The sequence below is a fragment of the Neoarius graeffei genome, chromosome 7, assembly GCF_027579695.1.
Source record: "Neoarius graeffei isolate fNeoGra1 chromosome 7, fNeoGra1.pri, whole genome shotgun sequence".
Lineage (NCBI taxonomy): Eukaryota > Metazoa > Chordata > Actinopteri > Siluriformes > Ariidae > Neoarius > Neoarius graeffei.
Genome location: NC_083575.1, coordinates 20,141,962 through 20,167,695, shown reverse-complemented (window position 1 = coordinate 20,167,695; position 25,734 = coordinate 20,141,962). Strand labels below are relative to the sequence as shown.

General features: G+C 41.4%; 1 protein-coding gene across 4 annotated transcripts in view; it reads right to left on the bottom strand.

The window, feature by feature from the left end:
- The window catches only part of LOC132889158 (arginyl-tRNA--protein transferase 1), a 220,363-nt gene that overhangs the window by 118,310 nt on the left and 76,319 nt on the right, over positions 1 to 25,734 (bottom strand). For 3 of the 4 annotated variants that reach the window (XM_060925390.1, XM_060925388.1, XM_060925391.1), the window contains exon 6: positions 16,369 to 16,583. In XM_060925390.1, coding sequence (XP_060781373.1) covers positions 16,369 to 16,583 — 215 coding nt within the window. Of the gene's footprint in view, positions 1 to 6,255; positions 6,385 to 16,368; positions 16,584 to 25,734 lie in introns of all 4 variants that reach the window. The other variant, XM_060925389.1, reaches the window with a different exon arrangement.

The window sequence follows — 25,734 nt, the reverse complement described above, 5'->3', positions numbered from 1 at the left end:
TAAAAAAAAAAAAAAAAAAGACCCCATGGAATTTAAAAACATCCAAGAGAACAAAAAAATCAGACCTGAAAATATGACCTACTTAGCGCACCATCCATCTGTATCCAAGAGAAAACTTGTGGCTGTATTTAAGCTCCTCACGATCATGGAGATACTTTGAGAAGAATTTGCGTTTCAGGTGTCTTAAGTGCAGCTAAAAAGAAAATTACATTTGCAGGTTCAGGAACAGAGTGAAATTTCAAGAGCTGAACCACAGATGAAGCTTGTCTGCACGTGGGCATAAGTGGCCAGAAGATGGATGTTTATTGGTTCAGCCAGTGACCGGTATGAAGGAAAAATACCTGCTCCAGAGCCCAAGCAGTTCAAGACCAACAACCACCCGATTTTACCAGGACACCTGTAGAAACACTGTGTACCCTCTACGTATGGGAGCGGTTTTCTCATTTCCTTCCTCATTTCTTACATGTCCGTTTCTTTCTGAAGACTCTATTCATTCTCTCTCGTGTGCGCATTCACAAGCTGTATAAAGCTCAATCCCTTTCCCCTAGGCTTCATCTTTGCCTCATATCCGATTTGTTTGAACAGATTATTCCATCTCACCTCTGTTTAAACACTCGGCTTATTAACGTCTGTGCACTCTGTGTCAAGCTTTTATTTCTTTCAGTACTTTCCCCACAAGTTTTCAAATTCCCCAATCTACCAACTGGTTTTTTCCCTTCACAGGCCCTGCATCACTCATAAATCTACACTATAAACTGAACTCAAAGGCCTCGCTGCAATTGAAATAAAAACGGTGGCACTGTAGTACAGCAGTGGTGCTGCTGCTGCCTCACAGGTTAAGGATCCCTGGTTTGATCCTAAGCTCAGGTTACTGTGGACACAAACTCACCCTCTGCTCTTTTTCCAATCCTCAACTGTCCAGTTTGGGCGAGTCCATGCCCACTATAGCCTCACATTCCTGTTCTTGGCTGACAGGTGTGGAACCTGATGTGGTCTTCTGCCTTTGCAGCCCATCCACCTCAAGCTTTGACAGGTTTTTTTGTTCTTAGATGCTTTTCTGCGCACCACAGTTGTAAAGCTATTTGAGTTACTGTTCTTATCCAAAGCAACCTGGAGAGCAGGTTTGAGGTTAAGTGCCTTGCTCAAGGGCACTTCAGCCATTCCTGCTGGTCTAGGGACTTGAACCAGTTACCTTTTGGTCCCAAAGCTGCTTCTCTGACCATTAGGCCATGGCTTTCCCCATGAGGAGGGTTTAGGTTGAGTCTCAAATCTCAACCTAATTGGTCGCCTTCTCTAACCATTAGGCCATGGCTTCCCATCTCAAACCAGTTGCCGTTCTCCTCACACTTCATCAGCAACATGCTATTACCTGCAGAACTGCCTCTCACTGGATGGTTTTTATCCCCTGCCCAAACGAAGTTTGGCGGGGGATATAGAAACGGGTCAGTCGGTCTGCTAGGTCCATCCGTGTTTTTGTTTCCAGGCCGTATCTTTAAAACTACTGAAGATATCTTCATGAAACTTTGTATACATATCAAGCAACATGTGAACTGGTGCCTTCTGCTATTATGGATTTTTGGAAAAAGAAAAAAAAGTCTTCAAATTTTTCTTAAAAAACAGATTTTGACTTGGTGTTCATTTCCGGAGCATACATCCAAAACTATTCATGATAAGGATTTGAAACTTGGTATACATGTTAACAAGGTGATGTAGGTGAGTCTTTTCATACTAAGAAGTTTGAGAAATTTTTCATGTTTCCATGGAAACAATTTGAGACTTAGTCTCTCAGGTTAGTCTTAGGGGTAGGTTTGGTTTCCGGAGCAGAACTTGAAAACTATGAGTGGTATGGTCTTGAAAGTTGCTACATGTGTTTAAGTAATGTATATGTACCTTTTGATACTAAGAAATGTGAGAAATTTTTATTTTTAGCTCAGCTGGACCAAAGGTCCGGTGGGTTTATGCCATGGGCTGTTGAGGTCAGTGTAAAGAGGTAGGGTTGGTTTCCTGCAGCACAACTTGAAAACTGTGACAAATAATATCTTGAAACTTGGTAGAAAGATGGTATATAGGGCAGGGGATATAGATGACTGTCATCTTCTTGTTTTTCACATCATTCTTTCCAAGTTCTCAAGACTGCCATGTATGAAAATCCAAGATGATTGGCAGTTTCACACCAGACCTTCTGACACCAACAACCAAAGTCACTGAGATCACATTTGTCTCCATTCTGATGTTTGATGTGAATATTAACTGAAACTCTTGACCTGTATATGTATGATTTTATGCATGATGCTGCTGCTGCCTTATGATTAACTGCCTGGATGAATGACGTATGAATGAGCAGGTGTACATGTGCTCCTATTAAAAAGTCACTCTCCAACACCGAAGCATCAAAACTACCCACACACCCCTGCAGAGAGGCATCAGTGGAAACCCCGATTCATTTGCTCATAGGTATAACTTGTAGCGAAACTTGACCAAAAGTTTTATATAATTTAATTTTCTTAATGTGTTAATGTTTTTGAAGATGGATAAACATAGGAAACTACAGTACTGTGCAAAAGTCTAAGGCACCCTTCCCCCCCATACAAACTTTGCTATAGATTTCTATTTTATGACTTCTACATTATGAAGTCAGTGCAAAAACATTTTAGAGTCCAAACGCTCATTTTCCAACACAAAAGTGTTGCCAGGCAAAACAAACCTCGCCCGACAGCACTTATTTTACACCTACATGCTGATAATGGTAATATTTCTCAGTCATCAGCTGTCAGGTTATAGTCCCATGAAAATCCATGACCCTGAGTTTGACACTTCAAAAGCTATTCAAGGTCAAAGGTCATGGTGCCAAATGAAAGCCCATATGGCACTTCCTATAAGTTGATAACAGCAAATATTGGTCTACCATCAACCATTTTCAAGTTACAGCCCTCTGAAAATCTGTGACCTTGAGTTTGACCTTTCAAGGGTCACGCGAGGTCAAAGATCATGATGCCAAATTAAAGGCCATATCGGTGATCCTATATACGCTCATAATAGTAAACATTTGTCTATCGGCAACTGTTTTTGAGTTATAATGGAAAATGTTGACCTTTCCGGTGATCTTGACCTTCACCTTGACCCGGTTACCCTCAAAATTTAAATCTGCTAATCTACCGACCATTGCCCATCTACCCTGAAAATTTGAAGCCAATCGTGCAACTGTCTAGATGCTAAATTGTTAGACACACAAACAAACAAAACAAACCACACTGATTACAATACCTTAAACGTTACAGAAAAAAGTTTTGTATCTGAGCAGCATATTACATAAGCGACCAATTTTCAGATTAAAAAAGAAAATGTAATGAAGGCTCCTGGGTTTTGGTGCAAAATGAAGCAAGTGTGACAAAGTGTCCAGAAGAACTGTGGCTGGTTCTGTAAGATGCTCAGTAAAACCTACAGCTCATTTCCTTATCAAACTGCACTCACTGTACCTGACACTATTTTAATTTTTTTTTTTAATACAGCAAAAGGTCACCTCACACCAAATTTTCACTTAGTTTCATTTATTTTCTGAGACGGCTGAGGTCCAACATCTGCCGAACGATGCTGCGGATGTTCTACGAGTCCGTGGTGGCCAGTGCTAGAGCCCTGCACTCCCGCGGGACCCGCCGCAAAGCAGTGCGGCGCGGGACAAATTTTGAAAGCTCATTGCGGGCGCGACCAGAAGTGCACATATGCGCGCGCGGGCGGGAGCGCACATATGCGGCGCGGGCGGAAGCGGTGACAAGCTGCAGTCCCGCTAACTAAAAACGTGTTTGAAATAAAATTTATAAATTATTAATTTATCTATCATATATAATTTGTGCTGGATATTTTATTTGGCATTAATAAAAACATTTTAAGATGCCTAAATTTGCAGAGAGAGTCAGATTGCCAGATTGAGTGAGGAATGGCATCTTAAATTTGCCACTGATCACCCTAACGGGAAATCCTTTGATCACTCTAATGACTCGCAGTTCACACCCAGCTAGCAAGAGAACCATGAGTGAAGTGATTTACTGCTTGCGTTAGTCTACAACTCTAATCAGAGAGACAGGTTACACAGTGACGGTAGGCTTGACTCAATGCTATCCCAGAAATCCTTCCTGTAATATGCAAACTTGGCTGTCCAACCAGAGGTGGCCAAATTTGCATACTACAGGAAGGATTTCTGGGATAGCATTGAGTCAAGCCTACCGTCACTGTGTAACATGTCTCTCTGATTAGAGTTGTAGACTAACTCAAGCAGTAAATCAATTCACTTCTCTTATTAGCTCTGCTTTGCAATAAAAAAAAAACCAAAAAAAAAAACCCACCATTGGTACAAAGCAAGCCCATTCACTTTTTTATGCTGATCAGAGAATTACAATGGTTTCTCATGTGATAATGTGCGATTCGCGATTAAATATTTTAATCGCTTGACAGCACTAATTATTATTATTAGAGACACTACATGCTGAATTCAGAAACAAGGTAAATAATAACAAACGTGAACGTGAGCTGTAGATATTTATGCTCAAATCCACTCAAAGTAGGGGGCGAGGCACCATCACGCTGTGTCAAGACAAGAACTTTCCTGAGAAATAACATGAATGTCTGCATCATGCAGGATTTGCGGGCAGGAGCAGGACAAAATATGGCAGGAGTGGGACTGAAAATCATAATTTTTTTGTGGGCGCGGGCGGGAGCGGGACTGAAAATCATAATTCTTTGCGGGCGCGGGCGGGACTGCACAATGCGGGCGCGGGACTGAAAAATCCGACCCGCGCAGACCTCTAGCCAGTGCCATCCTGTACGCTGTCGTCTGCTGGGGCAGCGGCTTGAAGGTGAAGGACACTAACAGACTCAACAAGATCGGGAAGGCCGGCCATGTTGTAGGCGTGGAACTGGACTCTCTGACAGTGGTGTTGGAGAAGAGGACACTGTCCAAAATAAAAAAAAAAAAAAATCTTAGACTGTCCTTCCCACCCTCTACATGAGGAGCTGATCAGCCACAAGAGCACGTTCAATAAACGGCTGATTCTTCCACGCTGCACAACTGAGAGACACAGGAAATCATTCCTACCTGTTGCTGTCAAGCTGTATAATGCCACTGTGGTACACTGTCTTGCCATGTATCCTTAACTCAGTTGCAATATATGTATATAGGAATCATTGTATATAAAAATCACTTCATTTTGCTTTTACTTATTTTATTTATTCTTTTTTCAGATGATTTTATCTTCTATTTTTAGACATGTTTACTTCTTCAGGAGCTTGGTAGCAAATTTGAATTTCCCTCCGGGGATTCATAACGTAATTCTGATTCGGGCTTACTGATTCTAGTTTTTTTTTTTTTTTTATAAACGTTGAAACCTTTCATTTCATTTTTTTTTAAAACCATTTTTGGTCTCCAGCATTTCTTTACACGTGCCTAAGACTTTTGCACAGCACCATATATATACACACACACATGCGTCATACAATCTGTTTCACACTTCTCACGCTTCAAAAAGCTCAAAAACCTGGAGTCAATGCTTTCAAATTAATCAAATATTTCTCCTTAGATGATGAAATTCTGGATAATCGTCCGTAGATGAAGCCACAGCAAGGTTGGCTTGGTGGACAAATCACTAGCATGGGTGTCCAGGACAAGCAAATTTTAGCTACGACATTTTAATCCAGTTATCTAGTTGATAAATAGGTTTAACAACCAGAAAGGGGGGGGGGGGGGGGGGGGGATCCTGAATACTGCTGCCTGCTGCACTAAATACACAGTAGGATCATTTTTTATGAGGTGTCCTCATAAGCGTGCACTCCTGACAAATGTTCTTTTCAGAATCTGGATGCATTCAGGATAACTCACCCGCTTACGACATGCAGGCACCTTGTGGTTAAACATATTGTGAATCAAGACAGTAGCTAGGACTTCCATGTGATTGGTGAACAGAGAGAGAGAAAAAAAAAATTTATTGATCGTACTGAGATGGGCTTTATGTTAGCCAAGTTAGCGAGGCTTCTGGGCAAGCAAAGCATGGGACTGGCCAACACGCTGGAGTTTCATGCGCTAGCTTATAAATTCATCCACCCTGAAACCACTTCTCATCCAGTCATCCTGATGCACTGCTCCGAGTCATTTATTAACAACTGTACCTAAAGATTAAATCTTGAGAAAGGCCAGGCCATGTCATGTACGCTCAGTCGACCCAGTGTCCCAACCCAGCGCCTCGTAGAAGCTGCATGACCTCTGACCTGGCTCTCGCTAGGCTTATCAGGTGGGTCATGATGAACAACCATCTGGTAGAGTTTGTACACTTGGTACGAGGCGTCAAAAGAAGCGTTGAACTGTGGACTGGGTGGCATGGCGCGCACTAGCCTCACCTTCAAAAAGAGGATGTTCACAAAGCAGTTACAGAGAAGAAGAAAAAAATAAAAATACAGACATGTTATCAAGAGAGAAAGGCTGAGTGGAGTGAGACACACACTTTGGACATCATATACAGTACAATAAGTCCATAACTATTGCTTGAACAAATTAAAATTATATAACACCAAGTTGCCAGCTTATAAGGTGCACCTGCTTGTGCCCATTGCACAAACAAACAATATTTCATCAAGGGTGGTCCATTCACTCCCATTCACGGATGAAGGAGAGATATCCATGGCAATGTACGGTATGAGGTACAGTCAGTAACTGCTTTTTTTTTTTTAAACACACAAGTGCACATGGTAGATGTACCTGATGAACTTGCAATTCAGTGTGAATCTCATCTCAAAATATACAAAAGATCTGTGATCAGAAACACAACAAAAACGTGATACAAGTACACGATATTTAGCAAAATAAGATAAGAACAGAACATTACTTAAAAACACTAATATAAACAGTAGGGTCCAAAGGCAATATTTTGCAATTTAACACAAAAGTTTTCATTACAAATTATATTAAAATCAGCAGTAACTTGAGTGAATCTTCAACATATTACCAGGAATTTCAGAATTTTAGTATTTGGTACACCCCCGTTTTATTTTCACGAAAGCGTGCTCTTGAGAGGACACAGACTCGTGCAAAATCTGACATTTTGTGCAAAGGAATTAATATGGTCAATATCACAAAGTTTCTTATATTTAAATACTGGCATAGAAATTGTGAAGAATCTTTAGTACTGAATTAAGATATTACATCTAATACTTGGTTTATTTCCAGTTTTATATAAAAAGAAAAAAAAAATTCCAAATTTTCAACGTGGTCTCAGACTTTTGGACCCCACTGTATTAGTATACTATAATCGATATTGCATGGAGTTGGTTAGGTGAGATCAGGCATAGTCATGCTTTAATTACATTTGAATTTATGATGAACATTCATAACCCATTAAATGTTTTTATAGTCTTTAGAAATGGTATGAACAATCAGCACATAAAAACACAAAGCCCTGATCTGAAATTAAAGCGAGACGGCCTTTCGATTCCATAAAATCGGTGAAATTTAGTTCCCTCTGAAAGTTGGTCATTGTGATACATGTTTGTTTCTGTAAAATCTCAAAAAAAATAAATAAATAAATAAATAAATAAAAAATTTTAAAAAGCCCAGGCCATTCTGTGGCTGGGAAGTTATTTAATTTGAGGAGACTCCCAAGCAAATAATGTGCATGAAATCACTCGCTTCGCGCAGTCAAGCAGACAGAGGAAGTCTGTGTGCGCATGCGCAGGTTTACTACTTCTTTTGGGTTTTACAGCAGCTGGCATCCACAGTGTTGCATTACTGCCATCTACAGGTTTACCTTGACCGTGCACTGACCGTTCCATCATTCTGTCGCTAAACGAACAGCTGATCACACCGAGGTGCTCACTGACCACCGATATTTATTGGTTTGGTCCTGCGTTTCCTTTCCTTCGCAACACAACGTCTTTTCTTCTCACTTTCTGTTACTGTAGTCGGTCTTTCACGTTTCATTCACGTCCTCCATTTTTTTCTCCCGTTTCAAATTTGTATCCCACAATGCCTTGCGCGAACGGGAAAAGCCCACCACCACATGATGCATGACGTAGTATCTTGTATTGGGTCATGGTGAAGCAGGAAAAAAATGGCAGCAAATTTAGGGTCACATGGCCTGAAATTCATTAATTGTTCCATTTAAAAGAAAAAAAAAAACCTAATAAAATTGGAAGTCTGCGATTCAAATTCGGTAGCTTTCAGTCCACTAAAAAATAACTGGGTGTCAGGGAAAATTCTTATGACCTACACCTGAAAAATCTGAAAGGAAGTCTACATTTAACAAAATATTTGACACAAACTTATGACACAAAGAATGCAAGTGGCCAAAATCTACAACATTTTCTACTTTGCTCAGAGATACTGTAAGTACTCCAAGAAAACAAAGAAGGAATTGTCTGTATATCATAGGGATGGATAAATTGGTAGCCCAGCACCCAGGACTATCAATTTCGAACCCTAGACACCAAACTATATTCTCAGTAGACTCCTCAGATCACTGTGGAGACCATTTCGACGTGGTGTGCTCGATTTTAATCGGCTCTTGGTTTTACCAAGAGCTGCTCTTTGTAGTAATCCAATCTCTTTGACTACATACACTATATGGCCAAAAAAGGTTTGTGGACCCCCGACCTACATCCACATCAGCCTTCTGAAAACTGTTGCCACAAAGTTGGAAGCACATAATTGTATAGGATATCACCGTATGCTGAAGCATTACACCTTCCCTACACTGGAACAAAAGGCCCATGCTCCAGCATGACAACGCCCTGTGCACAAAGCGAGCTCCATCAAGACATGGGTTGCCAAATTTGGAGTGGAAGAACTGAAGTGGCTTCCACAGAGCGCTACAGTCAACCCAGATGAACTGGAACGCCAACTGTGAGAGTCTTGTAAAAAGAGTGGACGTCATCATAAACAGCAAAGGGGAACCATTTTGGAACAGTTTAGGGTCATCGTAGTTATAACTTTTTTTTTTTTAATGAAAACACCACACATTCTCTATTGGGGACAGATGGGACATGCCCCCTCTTCTTCCACAGCCACACCTTTGTAACATGTGCAGAATGTGGTTTTGCATTGTCTTGTTGAAATATCCCTGGAAAAGTCGTCGTCTTGAAGGCAGCATATTGTTGCTCCAAAACCTCAGTGTACTTTTCTACATTAATGCTCCATCACAGAAGTTGCAAGGTACCTTTGCCAAGGGCACTGATAACCCCATACCATGACAGACCCTGGTTTTTGGACTTGTTGCTGGTAACAGTCTGGATGGTCCTTTTTGTCTTTGGTCCAGAGCACACAGTGTGCTTTTTTTTTTAAGCAAAAAAAAAGGCCTTGAATACGGATTCGTTTGACCACAATACATGTTTCCACTGTGTGATGGTCCATCCCAGATGCCTCCTAGTCCAGAGAAGTCGACGACGCTTCTGGGAACAGTTAACATTAGGCTTTCTTTTGCACAGTAAAATTTTAACTGGGATTTGTGGACCTAACTCCGTATTGTAATGCGTGACAAAGGTTTACCAAAAGTAATCCTGAGTCCATGTGGTTAGATCAGCTGTAGAAGAATGACGGTTATTGATGCAATGCCGTCTAAGGGACCAGAGCTTACGGGTATTCAGCTTAGGCTTGTGCCCTTGCCCTTTATGCACCGAAATTCCTTCAGTTTCCTTGAATGATATTATGCACGGTAGAGGGTTAAATATCCAAATCTCTTTGTACCTTTCTTTGAGGAACATTGTTTTTCAACATTTCAATTGTTTTCCTCACGCATTTGTTGACAAACTAGAGATCCTCGGCCCATCTTTAATCTTCAAAGACTAAGCCTTTCCTGGATACTGATTTTGTACCAAATCATGTTTACAATCGCATCATTATTTACCTGTTTTTCCCTCATTACTAGCCCTAAATGTCCTCCATTCCAATTTTTTTTTGGGAATGTGTTACAGGCCTGAAACGCAGGAATTGATGTACATTAACAAACGAAATGAAGTTGACCAGAGAAAACATGAAATATCTTGGTCATACTGTTTGAAATGAAATACAAATCAAAGTAAATTTAGAAAAATCACTGCTTTATTTGCATTTTCCATACCGTCCAAACTTTTTTCTGATTTTGGGTAGTAAAAGCCACTTGTGTGTTGCACTTGAATAAGCTATTAATTTCACTTTACTGTTATTGCACCATTTTCTTGGCTTTTTCCACACCAACTTTCAATCCTCTGCCAATTCCAACCCAATAGCTTGCTCTTCCCAATCACTCAACAGCTACCAACCAGTGAGAATGAAAGCTAAAACTTTTTTTTTTTGCTGCCAACAGCAACTTTTTATCTACAATACAGTGCAACACACTCCGAGGAGAGCGCTATCTACCCTCTTCCACATACACCTTCAATTGGTTTGTGTTACTCTAACTGACCAGAGAGAGAGAGAGAGAGAGAGAGAGAGAGAGAGAGAGAGAGAGAGAGAGAATATGCCATCCATTCACACAGAGCGCATGACCAGTTTTGTTCTCTCTGACTCTCGGCCACAGATGACTGAGGCATCACTGGGATTCAAACTCGTGCTCTCTTGATGACAGCAGCCCTTCTTTTCACCAGTTTGAAGATTGAAGTAAAAGGAAAGCACAACAAACTGACAAAGTTACCATGGCTATGCTCAAAAGTTAACACAATTTGGCTTTTTCCCTCCTCCCAGATACAAAGATGATATAATTTTAACAAAAGACTTTCTGAACTCCAGTAGTCCTGCTAAAATATTTACTTGACTAGCAAACCAGCTTCTAATTATTAGTCCTTCTTGTCATGTTTGTGTTGGATGAAGTGCTTATTCTTCTCAAGTCTCCAAGCCTGGGATCTCAAAGGAAACAAGAGATAAGATTTATTTTGTTTGGCCTTTACTTAGATTCTTGTATTAATATGAGTGAACTACTACATTTGCTTTCAAAAGGGTCGCAACTTTTGCTTGCAATGCATACACCTAGCATGCTTTACATGTCCTGGATGGGTTTTTTTGGCAATATTTATGGTGTTTGATTAAGAACACAAGGAGTAACCAAGATACAGCAAGCTTCATCCTTCCAAAACTGGGAACATTCAGGGAACATGAGAGGACCAAAGCGACCATTTCTAAAGTAGGCTGTGAAGGAAGCTTTCACTGTGCCTACACTGCCCCCTAGAGGAGGTTGTAGGTCATGGTATGAATTCAATTGAATCTATAATCGCTCATTCAAGGGACTGTCTTTACCAAAAAATAATGCATCAAGGCTAAAGGTTTTTCACTTTAGATTTAAAATCTGTTTATAATTACACCTCTACTAAATTGTTTGTTCTATCAATAAAATCTAAGCAATTTGATTATCAGGTTGATATTCGGACCGAGTTTATATTCAGGGGGGATTTGTACATTTCAAATTCTTCCATTTCTTATTCTGTGTATATAGCTACTTTTGTCTTTGCTAAATTCTTCTATTTTAACTGTTCACGCACCAACCACCAAAGCAAATTCCTTGTACATGAGAACATACTGGGCAATAAACTTGATTCTGATTGATCCAGTTACAGCCATGTTAACCATTTAGTGCTTCTTTAAAGCCAGCCCAAGAAATAACAGTATTTGAACACATGGAAAATGTAGCTGTGGGTTCAGTTCAGTAGTTAAAACAAACAGTCTTGCTGCAGGGAAGCGGCAAATTACAGACATTCTAATGGCTACATCTTAGAAGACGTCATGGAATATTATTAATTATTAGACTGTACATACAGGACACTTTTTCGATATGTTAGAGCCATTTTTATGTTTACGGTGGGGCAAAAAAGTATTTAGTCAGTCACCAATTGTGCAAGTTCTCCCACTTAAAAAGATGAGAGGCGCCTGTAATTTTCATCATAGGTATACCTCAACTATGAGAGACAAAATGAGAAAAAAAAATCCAGAAAATCTCACTGTCTGATTTTTAAAGAATTTACTTGCAAATTATGGTGGAAAATAAGTATTTGGTCAATAACAAAAGCTCATCTCAATACTTTGTTATATACCCTTTGTTGGCAATGACAGAGGTCAAACATTTTCTGTAAGTCTTCACAAGGTTTTCACACACTGTTGCTGGTATTTTGGCCCATTCCTCCATGCAGATCTCCTCTAGAGCAGTGATGTTTTGGGGCTGTCGCTGGGCAACACGGACTTTCAACTCCCTCCAAAGATTTCCTATGGGGTTGAGATCTGGAGACTGGCTAGGCCACTCCAGGACCTTGAAATGCTTCTTACGAAGCCACTCCTTCGTTGCCCGGGCGGTGTGGTTGGGATCATTGTCATGCTGAAAGACCCAGCCACGTTTCATCTTCAATGCCCTTGCTGATGGAAGGAGGTTTTCACTCAGAATCTCATGATACATGGCCCCATTCATTCTTTCCTTTACACGGATCAGTCGTCCTGGTCCCTTTGCAGAAAAACAGCCCCAAAGCATGATGTTTCCACCCCCATGCTTCACAGTAGGTATGGTGTTCTCTGGATGCAACTCAGCATTCTTTCTCCTCCAAACACGACAAGTTGAGTTTTTACCAAAAGGTTCTATTTTGGTTTCATCTGACCATATGACCTTCTCCCAATCCTCTTCTGGATCATCCAAATGCTCTCTAGCAAACTTCAGACGGGCCTGGACATGTACTGGCTTAAGCAGGGGGACACGTCTGGCACTGCAGGATTTGAGTCCCTGGCGGCGTAGTGTGTTACTGATGGTAGCCTTTGTTACTTTGGTCCCAGCTCTCTGCAGGTCATTCACTAGGTCCCCCCCATGTGGTTCTGGGATTTTTGCTCACCGTTCTTGTGATCATTTTGACCCCACGGGGTGAGATCTTGCGTGGAGCCCCAGATCGAGGGAGATTATCAGTGGTCTTGTATGTCTTCCATTTTCTAATAATTGCTCCCACAGTTGATTTCTTCACACCAAGCTGCTTGTCCTATTGCAGATTCAGTCTTCCCAGCCTGGTACAGGTCTACAATTTTGTTTCTGGTGTCCTTTGACAGCTCTTTGGTCTTGGCCATAGTGGAGTTTGGAGTGTGACTGTTTGAGGTTGTGGACAGGTGTCTTTTACACTGATAACGAGTTCAAACAGGTGCCATTAATACAGGTAACGAGTGGAGGACAGAGGAGCCTCTTAAAGAAGTTGTTACAGGTCTGTGAGAGCCAGAAATCTTGCTTGTTTGTAGGTGACCAAATACTTATTTTACCGAGGAATTTACCAATTAATTCATTAAAAATCCTACAATGTGATTTCCTGGATTCTTTCTCCCCATTCTGTCTCTCATAGTTGAAGTGTACCTATGATGAAAATTACAGGCCTCTCTCATCTTTTTAAGTGGGAGAACTTGCACAATCAGTGGCTGACTAAATACTTTTCTGCCCCACTGTAACTGAAAATTCATATTTGCATTGTAAGAGATGTAAAAGATATAGATTGCATATATGTACATTTAGAATTAATATTTCCATTAATGCCTTTTGTTATAATATTTCTGGTTAATTTGTAGAATAAGAAGAATAAGAATATAAATGCATCTTAGTAATGTTAAGAATTAATTTAGTAATGTAAGAACGTAGTTATTACGAAGCTGTGATGCAATTTGACTTGCTGCGGAAGTAGTGTAAAAACGTGATCACGCATTAAAGACGACAGAACAGAAGCCTCGAGTCAAGGAGCACCACAGTCTTTTGACCGGCACCATTGGCACCGTGCCTTGCTGCAGCACGTCAGATTTAGAAGTTAGGAATTAATCTTTTGTTTTGTATGATTTAAAGTTTTAGTAAAGATACAGACAACTCAGAAAAGCTGTATTCAAGACTTTTTATTTCTGTTGTGTGCCACATCTGAAAGAACTTCGAGGTTCAACGCTAGTGAGCGCGAACCTGCACTCACACCATGGAATAAAAACACATTCTATTCCCTTCTAGCAGGTTTCATTGATTTGGTTTGATAGCATGCAATATTATTCGCATATCACTTATACTACGTGTATTATGTCACTCGACCCAATGGAGAATGAGCGTCGAATATGGTTTACGATATCGCATGGTTGTCAAGACATGACATCACACGTCGGAGCGGATGCGAATATTCAATGAGAAAGTTTTCTGCTGCGCATACACAGAAGCATTTCTTTGTTCGCCAGGAAAGAGAAAGACGCACTGAACACCTGAAAGGCTTCCAAAACTTCATTAGAGATTCTTCTCGCATATTTATATTCAGTGGCGAACTGTTACTATTAGAGCTGGGGGACTTGAGCTCAGCCAAAACTTAGCCAGACACCAAAAATGCAACAGGGCAAAGGACTGATAAAAGTAACTCAGTAAATTACAGAGGGAAATGAATACTTAAGTCTGAGTGAAAAATACTGTGGCAAGCTTGCAGCGTGGAAGAGGAGTCTGGAGACAGAAATCCTAGTTTCTCAGTCATTAGCCTGTGCTACTTGCTCTCGATAGCACTGGCTTGACCACTTCATTAGCATTCGCTAACACTACTGATGAACACTACACCAGCTGGAAGGTGACTTCACTGGTACGCCGACGGCGTCGAATCGCAGTCAAGCTCACGTCGGCCTTCGACAAGACCAAGGGCGATAAATTTTTGGTACCTCCCACTATAAATCAAAATCTGATTGGTTATTTAATCTTGGTCACTTCCTACATAAACATACACTGCCATGGCCTTCTGTTCCGGCAGTGAAGTCGTAACCAATGAGTGAGCCAGCTCTAAACTCTTCTCAGCCTAGAGACAAACAAATCTCATTGGATAACTCAATTTTAATGTTTTCAGGACAGTAACCCTTTCATTTCTGAAGCAAATTTGATAGAAAATGAGGCCGAATTAGAATTGAATAATTATAATGAAAATTATGAAAAATTAAATATAACATTTGAAATGCTGATATGTTTGGACCATCTCTGAAGGCCTAGAAGGCCCTGACGGTTTCCCTCCGATTACAAGAGAAAAACATACCAATGGACGTCGAAAAACTGGAAAAGAGAATGTGTATGTATTATAATAAATAATAACTGGCTTTTTTGTGGTACATCATATATTCCTTTCAGCTGGCATGATCTTGAACTCATCGACTCACTCAATATCATGCTAGCTGAATGGAATATATCTGATATACCACTCAACACCAGCCAAAATTATTTAAAATATATTAAGTGCAACTGAAATATTCAGAATTGTGCAAAGCAATGATTTACTGTTGCTATATTGCATCAACTAACAGTTCTATAATGAAAAAAAAAATCCATCAGTTCTTTCTGTTTATTAGCTCAGTGACAAATGACCGTGTTATTGCTGGAATATGTCTGGAGTTTCCTGTGTCCCAGGTTTCAGCCTGTTAACGCTGACATAGTGCAAGGATAATGGACCAAACAGCAATCAAAATCTTGGCCCAAGTTGCTTCAAACTATAAAAGACAAGGCTGACATGATTCAAATCCAGAGTCAAAGCCCAGTAATGAACTTAGTCCCTGCCAATCGCATCCACTTGGGATGGGATGATCTAAATGAAAATTTCTGAAATATCGGCGACCTTTTCCTTTGGGTTTCCCCTCACATATACAACCTTTGTTGGCAGACTGCTCTTGCTGTAATTTTGCGAAAGGTCGCTTGTACCGAGAAATGAGTCAATGGTGGTGGTGGGGGTCTCAAGTGATTAAAAACAGCCTCAAATTTTGAAACAAAATGCCTCTAATTGGCGTCTGTATGCACTCTGTGTATGATAAAGTGCGTTCGGAGTGGGGTTGATTGCACGAGTAAACATCTCATTAAGAAGATGGTGCTGCACGTCCCGTTTGTTCAACTCTCTCCAGACTTAATGGCTTCAGACAGCATCCCAAATGGTGTGGTGATGAAGTGAGGAGAAGCCTGCAGAGGAAGTGTGTGATAGATCACACGCGAGCAGAAACTCCTCCATTTCCGTTCGGCCAGATAGTGATAGGTTGATACTAACACACTGGAGGGACTGCACTTTAACAGCACACAGTTACTGCATGTCAAACAAGCTCTGGAAAGCCAGGGTTGGTGTGCTAGAGTACGAAAGTAGTAAATGGCTTGAAGCAAAGCAGACAAGAAAAGTACATGGTAACCTTGTTGAGGTGATGCCGTCGCTGCCCTGTTATTATTTAGAAAAACTGAATGAGGACTGGTTAACAGAGAGAAATCTGGCTTTTAGTGTCTCAAGGGACAAAAGGAAGAAGATACAATATAGTTTTCTAAGCTTTACCCAACCTGATCTCACCCAACCAACGAGAGTGTGTTCTTGATCTCCTTTACATCAGCAATGTGTTACTTGATTTATGATTAAAAACTATATATCTTGGATATTTCTAACCTCTAAGCGATGAAGAGGGTCATCAGGCAGCGAGTCGGTGATAAATTCTTCCAAAGCCTTGGGTTGACCGGATGCTGGGGTTGCTGGGGCAGGCTTCAGGTTTGTTAAAGCGCCTCCTCCATCTTTCTGCTTCTGTTGCTCCTTTTGGAGTCGTCGCTCTTTCCGGATATCCTTTGCTTTGCGGCATGGAGGTTTGTTAGGGTCTGCTCCCACTCCTGAGTCAACAGAAATAAAACACAGAAGATTCACATTTCATTATTAGCAGCATCATCAGCGTACCAAGCCATGAGGGAACGTGATTTGCATGAGATTCGTCAAGATGATTATGAACTTGTTACACATGCTGCAAGCAGATGATGTTCTCTCATGTAACAGACCAAATCTGTATGGCAGCTTTTCCATCTAGTGAAGTCGTAAATTATTTACCCGGACGACCTTGGAGAATTTCACTTTTTCCTACGATCAGCATCAGTTCATTCACTTAAATGGCAATATGTCCAACATGTTTGATTGTCGCAATACCAATTTTGCCACCTTGATACCAATGCTAGGTGTAGTACAGTGTTTTGCAAAAAGTATTCATCCCCCTTGGTGTTTGTCCTGTTTTGTCACATTACAAGCTGGAATTAAAATGGATTTTTGGAGGGCTAGCACCATTTGATTTACACTACATGACCACCACTTTAAAGGTGAAAATTTTTGTTTTATTGTGACAATAAGATGAAAAAAAAAAAAAAATCTGGAGTGTGCATTGGTATTCACCCCCCTCCCCGTCAATACTTTGACTACGTTCAGACTGCACCCTGAAACGACCCATATCCGATTTTTTTGCCCATATGCGACCTGTATCCGATTTGTTATTGACAATCTGAACGACACAGATCCGATTTTTTTCACATGCGACCCAGGCCGCTTGGATATGTGGTCCTAATTCCGATGCATATCCGTTATTTTAACATGCGACTGCAGTCTGACCGGACAGGTCGCATTCATGCGACCTACACGTCATCAACAAGAGACAAACGTCACTATTCTGCGTTGGCTAATCCCGCCTCTTTGGTGGAAAACAACATTTGTACAGTTTTCAGAATTTAAATAGACTTTTATAGAATTGATCAAGCTAATGGTGGATTTGGTAGGGACCTGGATGTTGATCTGTTAGCCTGATTAAATAAAACAGTTTCTATAACTGATTTATAACTTAAACCATCCTGTATTACAAGATAAGATTGTTCTGGAAATTTCCAGGAATTTGACACCTTCGGTCTCATTAGTCTGCTGCCCACATTAATCGGATTATTGTGAGAGTTCCGCCACCGCCACAAAAACCACATTGCCAGGTCTCGCCTCATCTCCATGCTTTACTTGCAAACTTGAAGAGTGCGCTTTTTTTTGGTTTACGTATTACGTAGATGTGCTTATTACGTGTCAATTTGCGCATGCGGGACACTTTTGGGTCGTTTTCCGTTCATATTGGAGATCGCATACAAGTCTCATATAACTGGTAATGTGAACGGCCTAACAAAAAAATCGGATTTCACAACAAATCGGATATGGGTCGTTTCAGGTTGCAGTCTGAACATAGTGTTTGTAGAGCCACCTTTTGCTGCAATTACAGCTGCAAGTCTCTTGGGGTATGTCTCTATTAGCTTAGCACATCTAGCCACTGGGATTTTTGCCCATTCCTCAAGGCAAAACTGCTCCAACTCCTTCAAGTTAGATGGGTTGTGTTGGTGTACAGCGATCTTCAAGTTATGCCACAGATTCTCAACTGGATTAAGGTCTGGGCTTTGATTAGGCCATTCCAAGACATTTAAATGTTTCCCTTTAAACCACTCCAGTGTAGCTTTAGCAGTATGTTTAGGGTCATTGTCCTGCTGGAACATGAACCTTCATCCCAGTCTCAAACCTCTGGCCGACTCAAACAGGTTTTCCTCCAGAATTGCCCTGTATTTAGTGCCATCCATCTTTCCTGTCCCTGCAGATGAAAAACATCCCCACAGCACGATACTGCCACCACCATGCTTCACTGTAGGAGTGTTCACAGGGTGTTGGATTTGCACCACACATGGCATTTCCCATGATGGCCAAAAAGATCAATTTTAGTCTCATCTGACCAGAACATCATCTTCCATGTGTTTGGGGAGTCTGCCACATGCCGCTGAGCAAACTCCCAACACATTTTCTTAAGCAGTGACTTTTTTTCTGGCCACACTTCCATAAAGCCCCACTCTGTTTGGCTTAAAGTATTCCTCTGGACAGATACTCCCATCTCCACTGTGGATCTTTGCAGCTCCTTCAGTGTTATCTTTGTTGCATCTCTGATTAATGCCCTCCTTGTCCGGTCTGTGAGTTTTGGTGGGCGGCCTTCTCGTCAGGATTGTAGTGGTATCATATTCTTTCCATTTTGCTATAATGGATTTAATGGTGCTCCCTGGGATATTTTTTATAACCCAACTCTGATCTATACTTCTCCACAACCTTGTCTCTGACCTGTTTGGAGGCTCCTTGGTTCTCACGTTGCTTGCTGAGTAGTGTTGCAGAGTCAGGGTCCTTCCAGCACAGGTTGATTTATACAGACATCATGTGACACTTTGATTGCACATAGGTGGATCTTAATCAACTATGTGACTTATGAAGTGAACTGGTTGGAGCAGCTCTTATTTAGGGGTTTAGGACTCAGGGGGCTGAGCTGCTGCTATCTGATTTAAAATGATTTGTGTTACAACACTTATAGCCTAATATTGTACACCCCCAAACTAACATTATTAAGCTGAAAATGCGTCACGAGTAAAGGCACCGGGGGGGGGGGGGGGGGGGGGGGGGGACCCCGGCAAGTACAGTGTGCACATGTGGTTAAACAGCATCACGTCAGAAGGTTGCAGTGTTTTGTTCAGTGTTTAATGTTTATCTCCGTTTGCAACACCAATATTTATCACGCTCCTTCACAATCAGGCGATGCAAATTTAATGGTCAACTGATTATAGCAACCATGAAGAAGTGAATTCACTCAACACTTAAACATTTAGCTGTATGACCTGCTGAATCTAATTCACGACTGTGACTCCTGTTGGCCAGATTTCATGTCAAGTTGCAAGCTTCATTATTTTCAATTTAATTCAATCAAATATTTTTGTCTAGTTCAGGGAAAAAAAAAAAAAAGGTTTACAGAAAGCATTTTACAGGAAAGAGCTTCACAGAAATTAGCTTCGAGGAAGGAACTTTAAAAAAAGAGGTTGACAGGAAAGGTGCTTTACAGAAAGCAACTCGAGAGAAGAGTTTTACAAGAAAGAGCTTTATAAAATATCCTTGAAAAAAAGCAACTTTACGGATGGGGGTTGACAGAAAAATACATTTACAGGAAGGAGCTTTACAGGAAGAAATTTTACAAAACGGAGCTTCACGAAGAGCATCTTTACAGGAAAGAACTTTACAAAAAGCATCTTTACAGTTAGGAGCTTTATAGAAAATCAGCTTTTGAGGAAGAAACTTTTCTGTAAAGCTCCTTCCTGTAAAGATGCTTTTTGTAATCAGCTTTAGAGGAAGAAACTTTACAAAAAGCAAACGTCAAAAAAAGGTGCTTTACAGAAAGGAGTTTTACAGGAAAAGAGCTTTATAAATATGATCTTTGAAAGAAAAAAAAAGCAACTTTACAGACGGGGCATTACGAAAAACATTTCCAGAAATGAGCTTTGCAGAAATCATCTTTACAGGAAAGGAACTTCACAGAAAAGGTGTTTTACAAACACACATTACAGAAAAGTTTTAGAGGAAAGAGCTTTACAAATAGGATCTTTGAAGAAAGTGGCTTTACAGGAAAGAAACTTTACAGAAAGAAGCATCACAAAAAAGGGAGCTTTACAGGAAGAAACTTTACAAAAAGCATATTTACAGGAAACGAACATCACAGAAAAGGGTGCTTTAGAGGAAGGAGTTTTACAGGAAAGAGCTTTACAAATAGGATTTTTTTTTTTGCACACAGACTTCAAAACTCAATTACAATCGAAGTGGGTGTTTCCCTGAAACAGTTTTAAACGGATAATATCATGGCCAAAAGAAAAATGCTGTAATGGACAGCAGATACTGCATGAATTCTACATTTGGAGCCATTTTGCAGGGTGTGAGAGAGTGTTTCCACTTGCTATGTGCTGGGTAGCTGCAGGGCTGTGGGTACACACATCTATACTTGTGTGTTTAAAAGGAAAGGAAAAAAAAACCCATCACGTTTCTTATAGTTCTTCCAGAAAATTCTCAAAGTAACGCAATACAGTCTGTGTATGCGCATATGGAAGCCACATGGTGAGCATACGTGTGTGTAATCTGCAAAGCCGTCTCTCCATCGCCAAAGGAGGCTTCTAGCTCACTGTAGTGAATAAAGGGGTCTGGTCCTTCCGTGGACATGGAACTCATTTTCCCGTCCTCCGACAACATGACATCATTGTAGCTGAGGCTGTAAAACAACATGCACTCTGTTCACTGGCTCCTGCTGCTTTTTTGCAGGGATTCTCCCCCCCAGACCTCTCAGATACCCCTTTTCCACCAAATCAGTTCCAGGGCTGGTTCGGAGCCAGTGCTGGTGCTGGTTCACAACTCGTTCAACTTGCGAGCCAGCTGAGAACCAGTTTGCTTTTCCATAGCTCGCGGTGCTAAGGGAAGACACGTCATTACGTCGCTGTATACGTCAGTTACGTCGTTGTATACGTCAGTTACGTCGCTACGTTTGCATAAACCTTGGCGCGAATATCGAAGCAAAAACACGGAAGAAGCAGCAGCAGCAACAATAATAATAATACTGGATGACTTCATATTTGTACAGCTGCTGCTTCTCGTTGCTTAAAAATGGCGATCTTTCGCGGTCTTGTTATTGTTGTTGGTCTTAACAACTCCACCCCCCCCCGCTGACGTAAGCGATTCTTTCCTCTGGCCCAGCAGAGAGTTGGTGCTAGCCTGGAACCGTTTTTTCTGGCCCCAGAGCCAGTTCTTTGACAGTGGAAACAGAAAACCCGGTTCCAAACTAAGCACTGGCCCCGAACCAGCCCTGGAACTGCTTTGGTGGAAAAGGGGCAAGGGAGGAGGCTATCGCTCGGGTCTGGGGTGCCTCGGATGAAAACACAGGTATTCCTGAACTGCATGAGGACAGGGGAAAAAACAAAGGCAGATTGGGGAGGGTGTGAAATGAATATTCACCATGCAGCAAACGTGGCTGGATTTTTAATCAATAGTAGTTTAAACTGTCGTACCATCCAACACTCTCTGCAGTGGTTGTCCCAAACCTTTGCAATTAACTAAGAGCATTCCATACAGGTAATTTTTCAGGATTCCTGAAATTCAATTCCTACTAATGTTTTTTGGGGGAGAAAAAAAAAAAAAAACAGCAAAAAGTGACATACTGGCTTTCCTCAATTGATTTTAGAGTGCATTGTGCACTGATGTGCACTCCTCGTCCTCCACCCCCCCGCCGCCTCCCCTTCCTGGGCTGAAGCCAGACCCCGAGAGCAAAAGTTTACACACTGACATCCTGTTTGGAGCAATAAGGAAAAGCAAGGCCGTTTCCTGCCTGGGTCCATGCCAGCTGCCCATATACCCACTGCCGGCCCAGTCACCCGCTAAGATCGAGACGGAGAGATCCGGAAGATCGAAAACCCAAATGCTACTCAATACACAGTATATATGAAAGAAAAACAGTTCTCCTAAAAAACTGCTGGTAATAAATCATACTGAAATGGACAAATCAGCACTGAACTAGTGAGATCATACTGTGATCGTTTTGGTGCCATTCCTAAAAAAAGTGTGCTACAAAACTGAAACTAAAACCCAACTATATCAAAGATCCATAGCATCGAGACAGGAACAAATATGCTGTTATTATTCATTCGAGGCCAAAAATTGTATCCAGCTTTACTTAAACTTCTGATATATTCCACATACTCCCTTTTTTATTTAAATTTTAAAAAATGCAGGCACAGAGATTAAATTTTCTTTTCCCAATGGAACGTGATGGTGAGTTATCAGCTTCGGTGACTATTAGTTTTTCCTCGTGATGTTCGTTCGCCTTCGTTCTTTTCCTGTTACTAAATTCAAATGACTAAACAGAGGAACGTTTCCGATGGAGGCTATAAACACGGCACGAGGACTTGAGACTCGCTGGACTATTTTTTTTTATTCCTATAAGGAAGAGTAAACACGAGCAGGAGAGGCAGAGCAGATGCTGGGCCACTTCCAGAGCTGAGGCCTGGGCCCTGTTACCGTCTGCTTGACTCCCAGGGCCGCTTTCGAGCTATGCACACTAGCAGGAACATTACAGGTCGCTTCATCATTGCAGATCCGCTTCCAACGCGTCAAATGACGTCCAGCACACGAGCTGACTGTTATGAATCGGTTTTTTTGTTAAACGTTGTGTCAAATGAGAAAATGTGCAAACAAACATCTCCCAAGCGACACACGATGTACAGGGAGGGAATAAAGATGGACAGATCTGTTCGTCCTGAAGACAGATTCTCCCTCTTGAGCTATTAACACATCATAAAAGGTTCAGGACTCTCTGTTTCTATGCGAGCCATGTGTGAATATCATTTATTTAAAAAAAAAAACAACCATTGCCACTTGTAACGTGGTACACACTCTTTCCAATACACATCAGAAATAAGCAAGCTGCTCACACACACACACACACACACACAAACACTCCTGAGAGGGCAGCGAGGTGCATGTTCATTCAAGTGTGTAGAGTCCAAGCATTTTTGGATGAGCGATGTTTCTGGCACTACGTTTTATGAGACAGGAGGAAAAACACAGGAAGTGAAGAATGCAGGGACGGACAAGTGGAAAGGCACTTACTACTAACAATTACTAGAAGGTCTTGTTCTGGAATATAAAAAAACACACAGCCACATAATCCGTGTCAACCGGCTATATATAAAATCGTGTCCAAAAATATTGGCACCCCGGTAAAAATAGTTGCGAGTAATCTGTGTCTCTTTGTTAAGAAGCTCACACTGAAAAAAAGAGGAACGCCACCTTTAACCGAAGTAAACTGCAGTCATCCATAACTTCGTGTTTCACTGAAGTGCATTAGCATGACCTAACTGTGAGGCCAAATTTCCTCATACACTCAGCATGAAAGGACGGAAGATTCGAGAATAAAACAAAGCAAGCAGTCGTCTATAAAAATATCTATACGTCGAGAACATGTCCATATTCATTAACAGAACAAGAAGCTTAAAACAAGTAGAGCTGTGATGAACCAACCAGGGAGAGATCACGCATACGCTTTCCTCTCAGGCAGATAGAGAAGGATGAGGTGCAGGAGTGGGCGATATGACAAAAATATTGTCAAGATTCACAAAATCAGTTCTCCGATACGTGATGCAACAATATATAGGTTTGCCAACAATTTTCCTATAAATATGTAGTGTTGCATTTAAAAATAAATAAATAAATAAAACCCCACGCCCCGTTCAATGATTTATCTCATGTCCAGATAAATAACCTCAATTATTTTAAGCTGCTGTAAAGATGAAGTGCAAAACTATCAAATAAGCTGATTCCAGTTAAAAATTTATTTTTCCCCATTTATAAAAGGATATATAGATATCTATGATGATCTTTCAGAAAAGCATATTGCGACAATCTGTGAACACACATCACCATATGACGCAACTCTATTTAGGAGGCAAAGCTTTCTCATGGTCTCCGCTGGAGATTTGCAAAAGACGGCAGCATTTTTCAGGTCACCAAGTCTCTAAAGCTACAGTTAGACACTACTTGCATGGTTACCAGACCCAAGCTGGAAAGTGTTTTAGAAGAAAAGTTCATTTCTCATCACTTACTGGACCTTTGGAGCTGGATTTTATGGTCAGTTGAAACAAAAAGAGACATATTATGAAGAACGGGACTGTGGCAGTAGGGGCGTGGTCAAGCGTCGGTCTGTGACCGGAGGGCGGAGTCAGGGAAGGTAAGTGGCAGAATCACTACACCTGATGTGAATTAACCTGTGTTTGTGTGTCTTCCCAGGAGCCGCGCCCTATTTAAGGAAGAGAGCGAGAGCAGAGCGGGCTCTCTCCCGACCAGAACACGTGTGTGTGTGGCGTGTGTGTATGTGTTGCTCAAAGTATAGTTAAGGCTGAAAAGCTTTAATAAACGTGTTTGTGAACTCAGTTCTGGCCTGCCGTCCTTCTGTGCTCCACCCACCCATCCGAGTTGCTACAGGGACATATTATGAAAACTCACTTTTCAGTGCTTGTGCACATACTTGGGGATCTGGAGAACCTACCAACTCACAAACTCAGACAGTTTATTCTGAGCTGCCCATTTCAGAAAACATGAGCTTCAACAAGTTGTTCAGCTTTGTCTCCACTTTCTCTGTATCCCAAAAATCGCTCCCTACTCACTATATAGGGCACTATATAGTGGTGACACCATTTTATAGTGCTGTCCGAAACCTTAGTGAGGATCATTTACACCCTATATAGTGCACTCAAAGTATCTCACAATGCACCACGAAAAGTAGTGTACAACCAATGGCCACTAACCAAAGCAATATATCCCATCATGCATTGCGGTCACGCTGAAAGAAATCAAAGTCTCAAATTTGATTTAAAAAGACAGCGGCAAAGAAGAAAGTATTCAGCCTTGATTGAAAAGAACTGAAAGACACAGGCACTTTGTATTAATTAATTGATTGTATTAATTGATTAAATTTGGATGGTACGGTGGTGTAGTGGTGGCGTACACTGTCACCTCACAGCTGCCTCACAGCAAGAAGGTTCCAGGTTCGCGTCCGGCGAGGGTCTTTCTGTGTGGAGTTTGCATGTTCACCCTGTGTCTGCGCGGGTTTCCTCCACAGTCCAAAGACATGCAGTTAGGTTAACGTGGGGTGGCCTTGGGCTGAAGTGCCCTTGAGCAAGGTACCTAACCCCGGACTGCTCTCCGGGCGCTCTAATATGGCTGCCCACTGCTCTGGGCGTGTTCACTGCTTCAGATGGGTTAAATGCAGAGGATGAATCTCAGGCCATTACTAAAAAATGTTCTGTTTCCGGTCCACCGGCCGGGTGAGTGCCGTTTGTGCGGTTGAATTTTTTTTTTTTTTAACGCCGGTTTTGAGACATTTTTTTCGGGTTCGTAAATCTAAAATCGAACTTGACATTTCCACATTCCCAGGGCTTTCCACTAAGGGCCTCTGCATGCTCTTGCGACAAGGCTTTCGCAGACAGCTTTTCGCAGACAGTTGTAATTTATCGTTGAGCGGGGAGTAATAGGCGTGCGCGATGTTATTCACCGCCACAACACAAGGGGGCGCGAAGTCGCGAAATCGCTAGTAGTTGTTGGTGGGTGTGGTTAGTGGAGTGTTTATCCTCCGGTTACTTA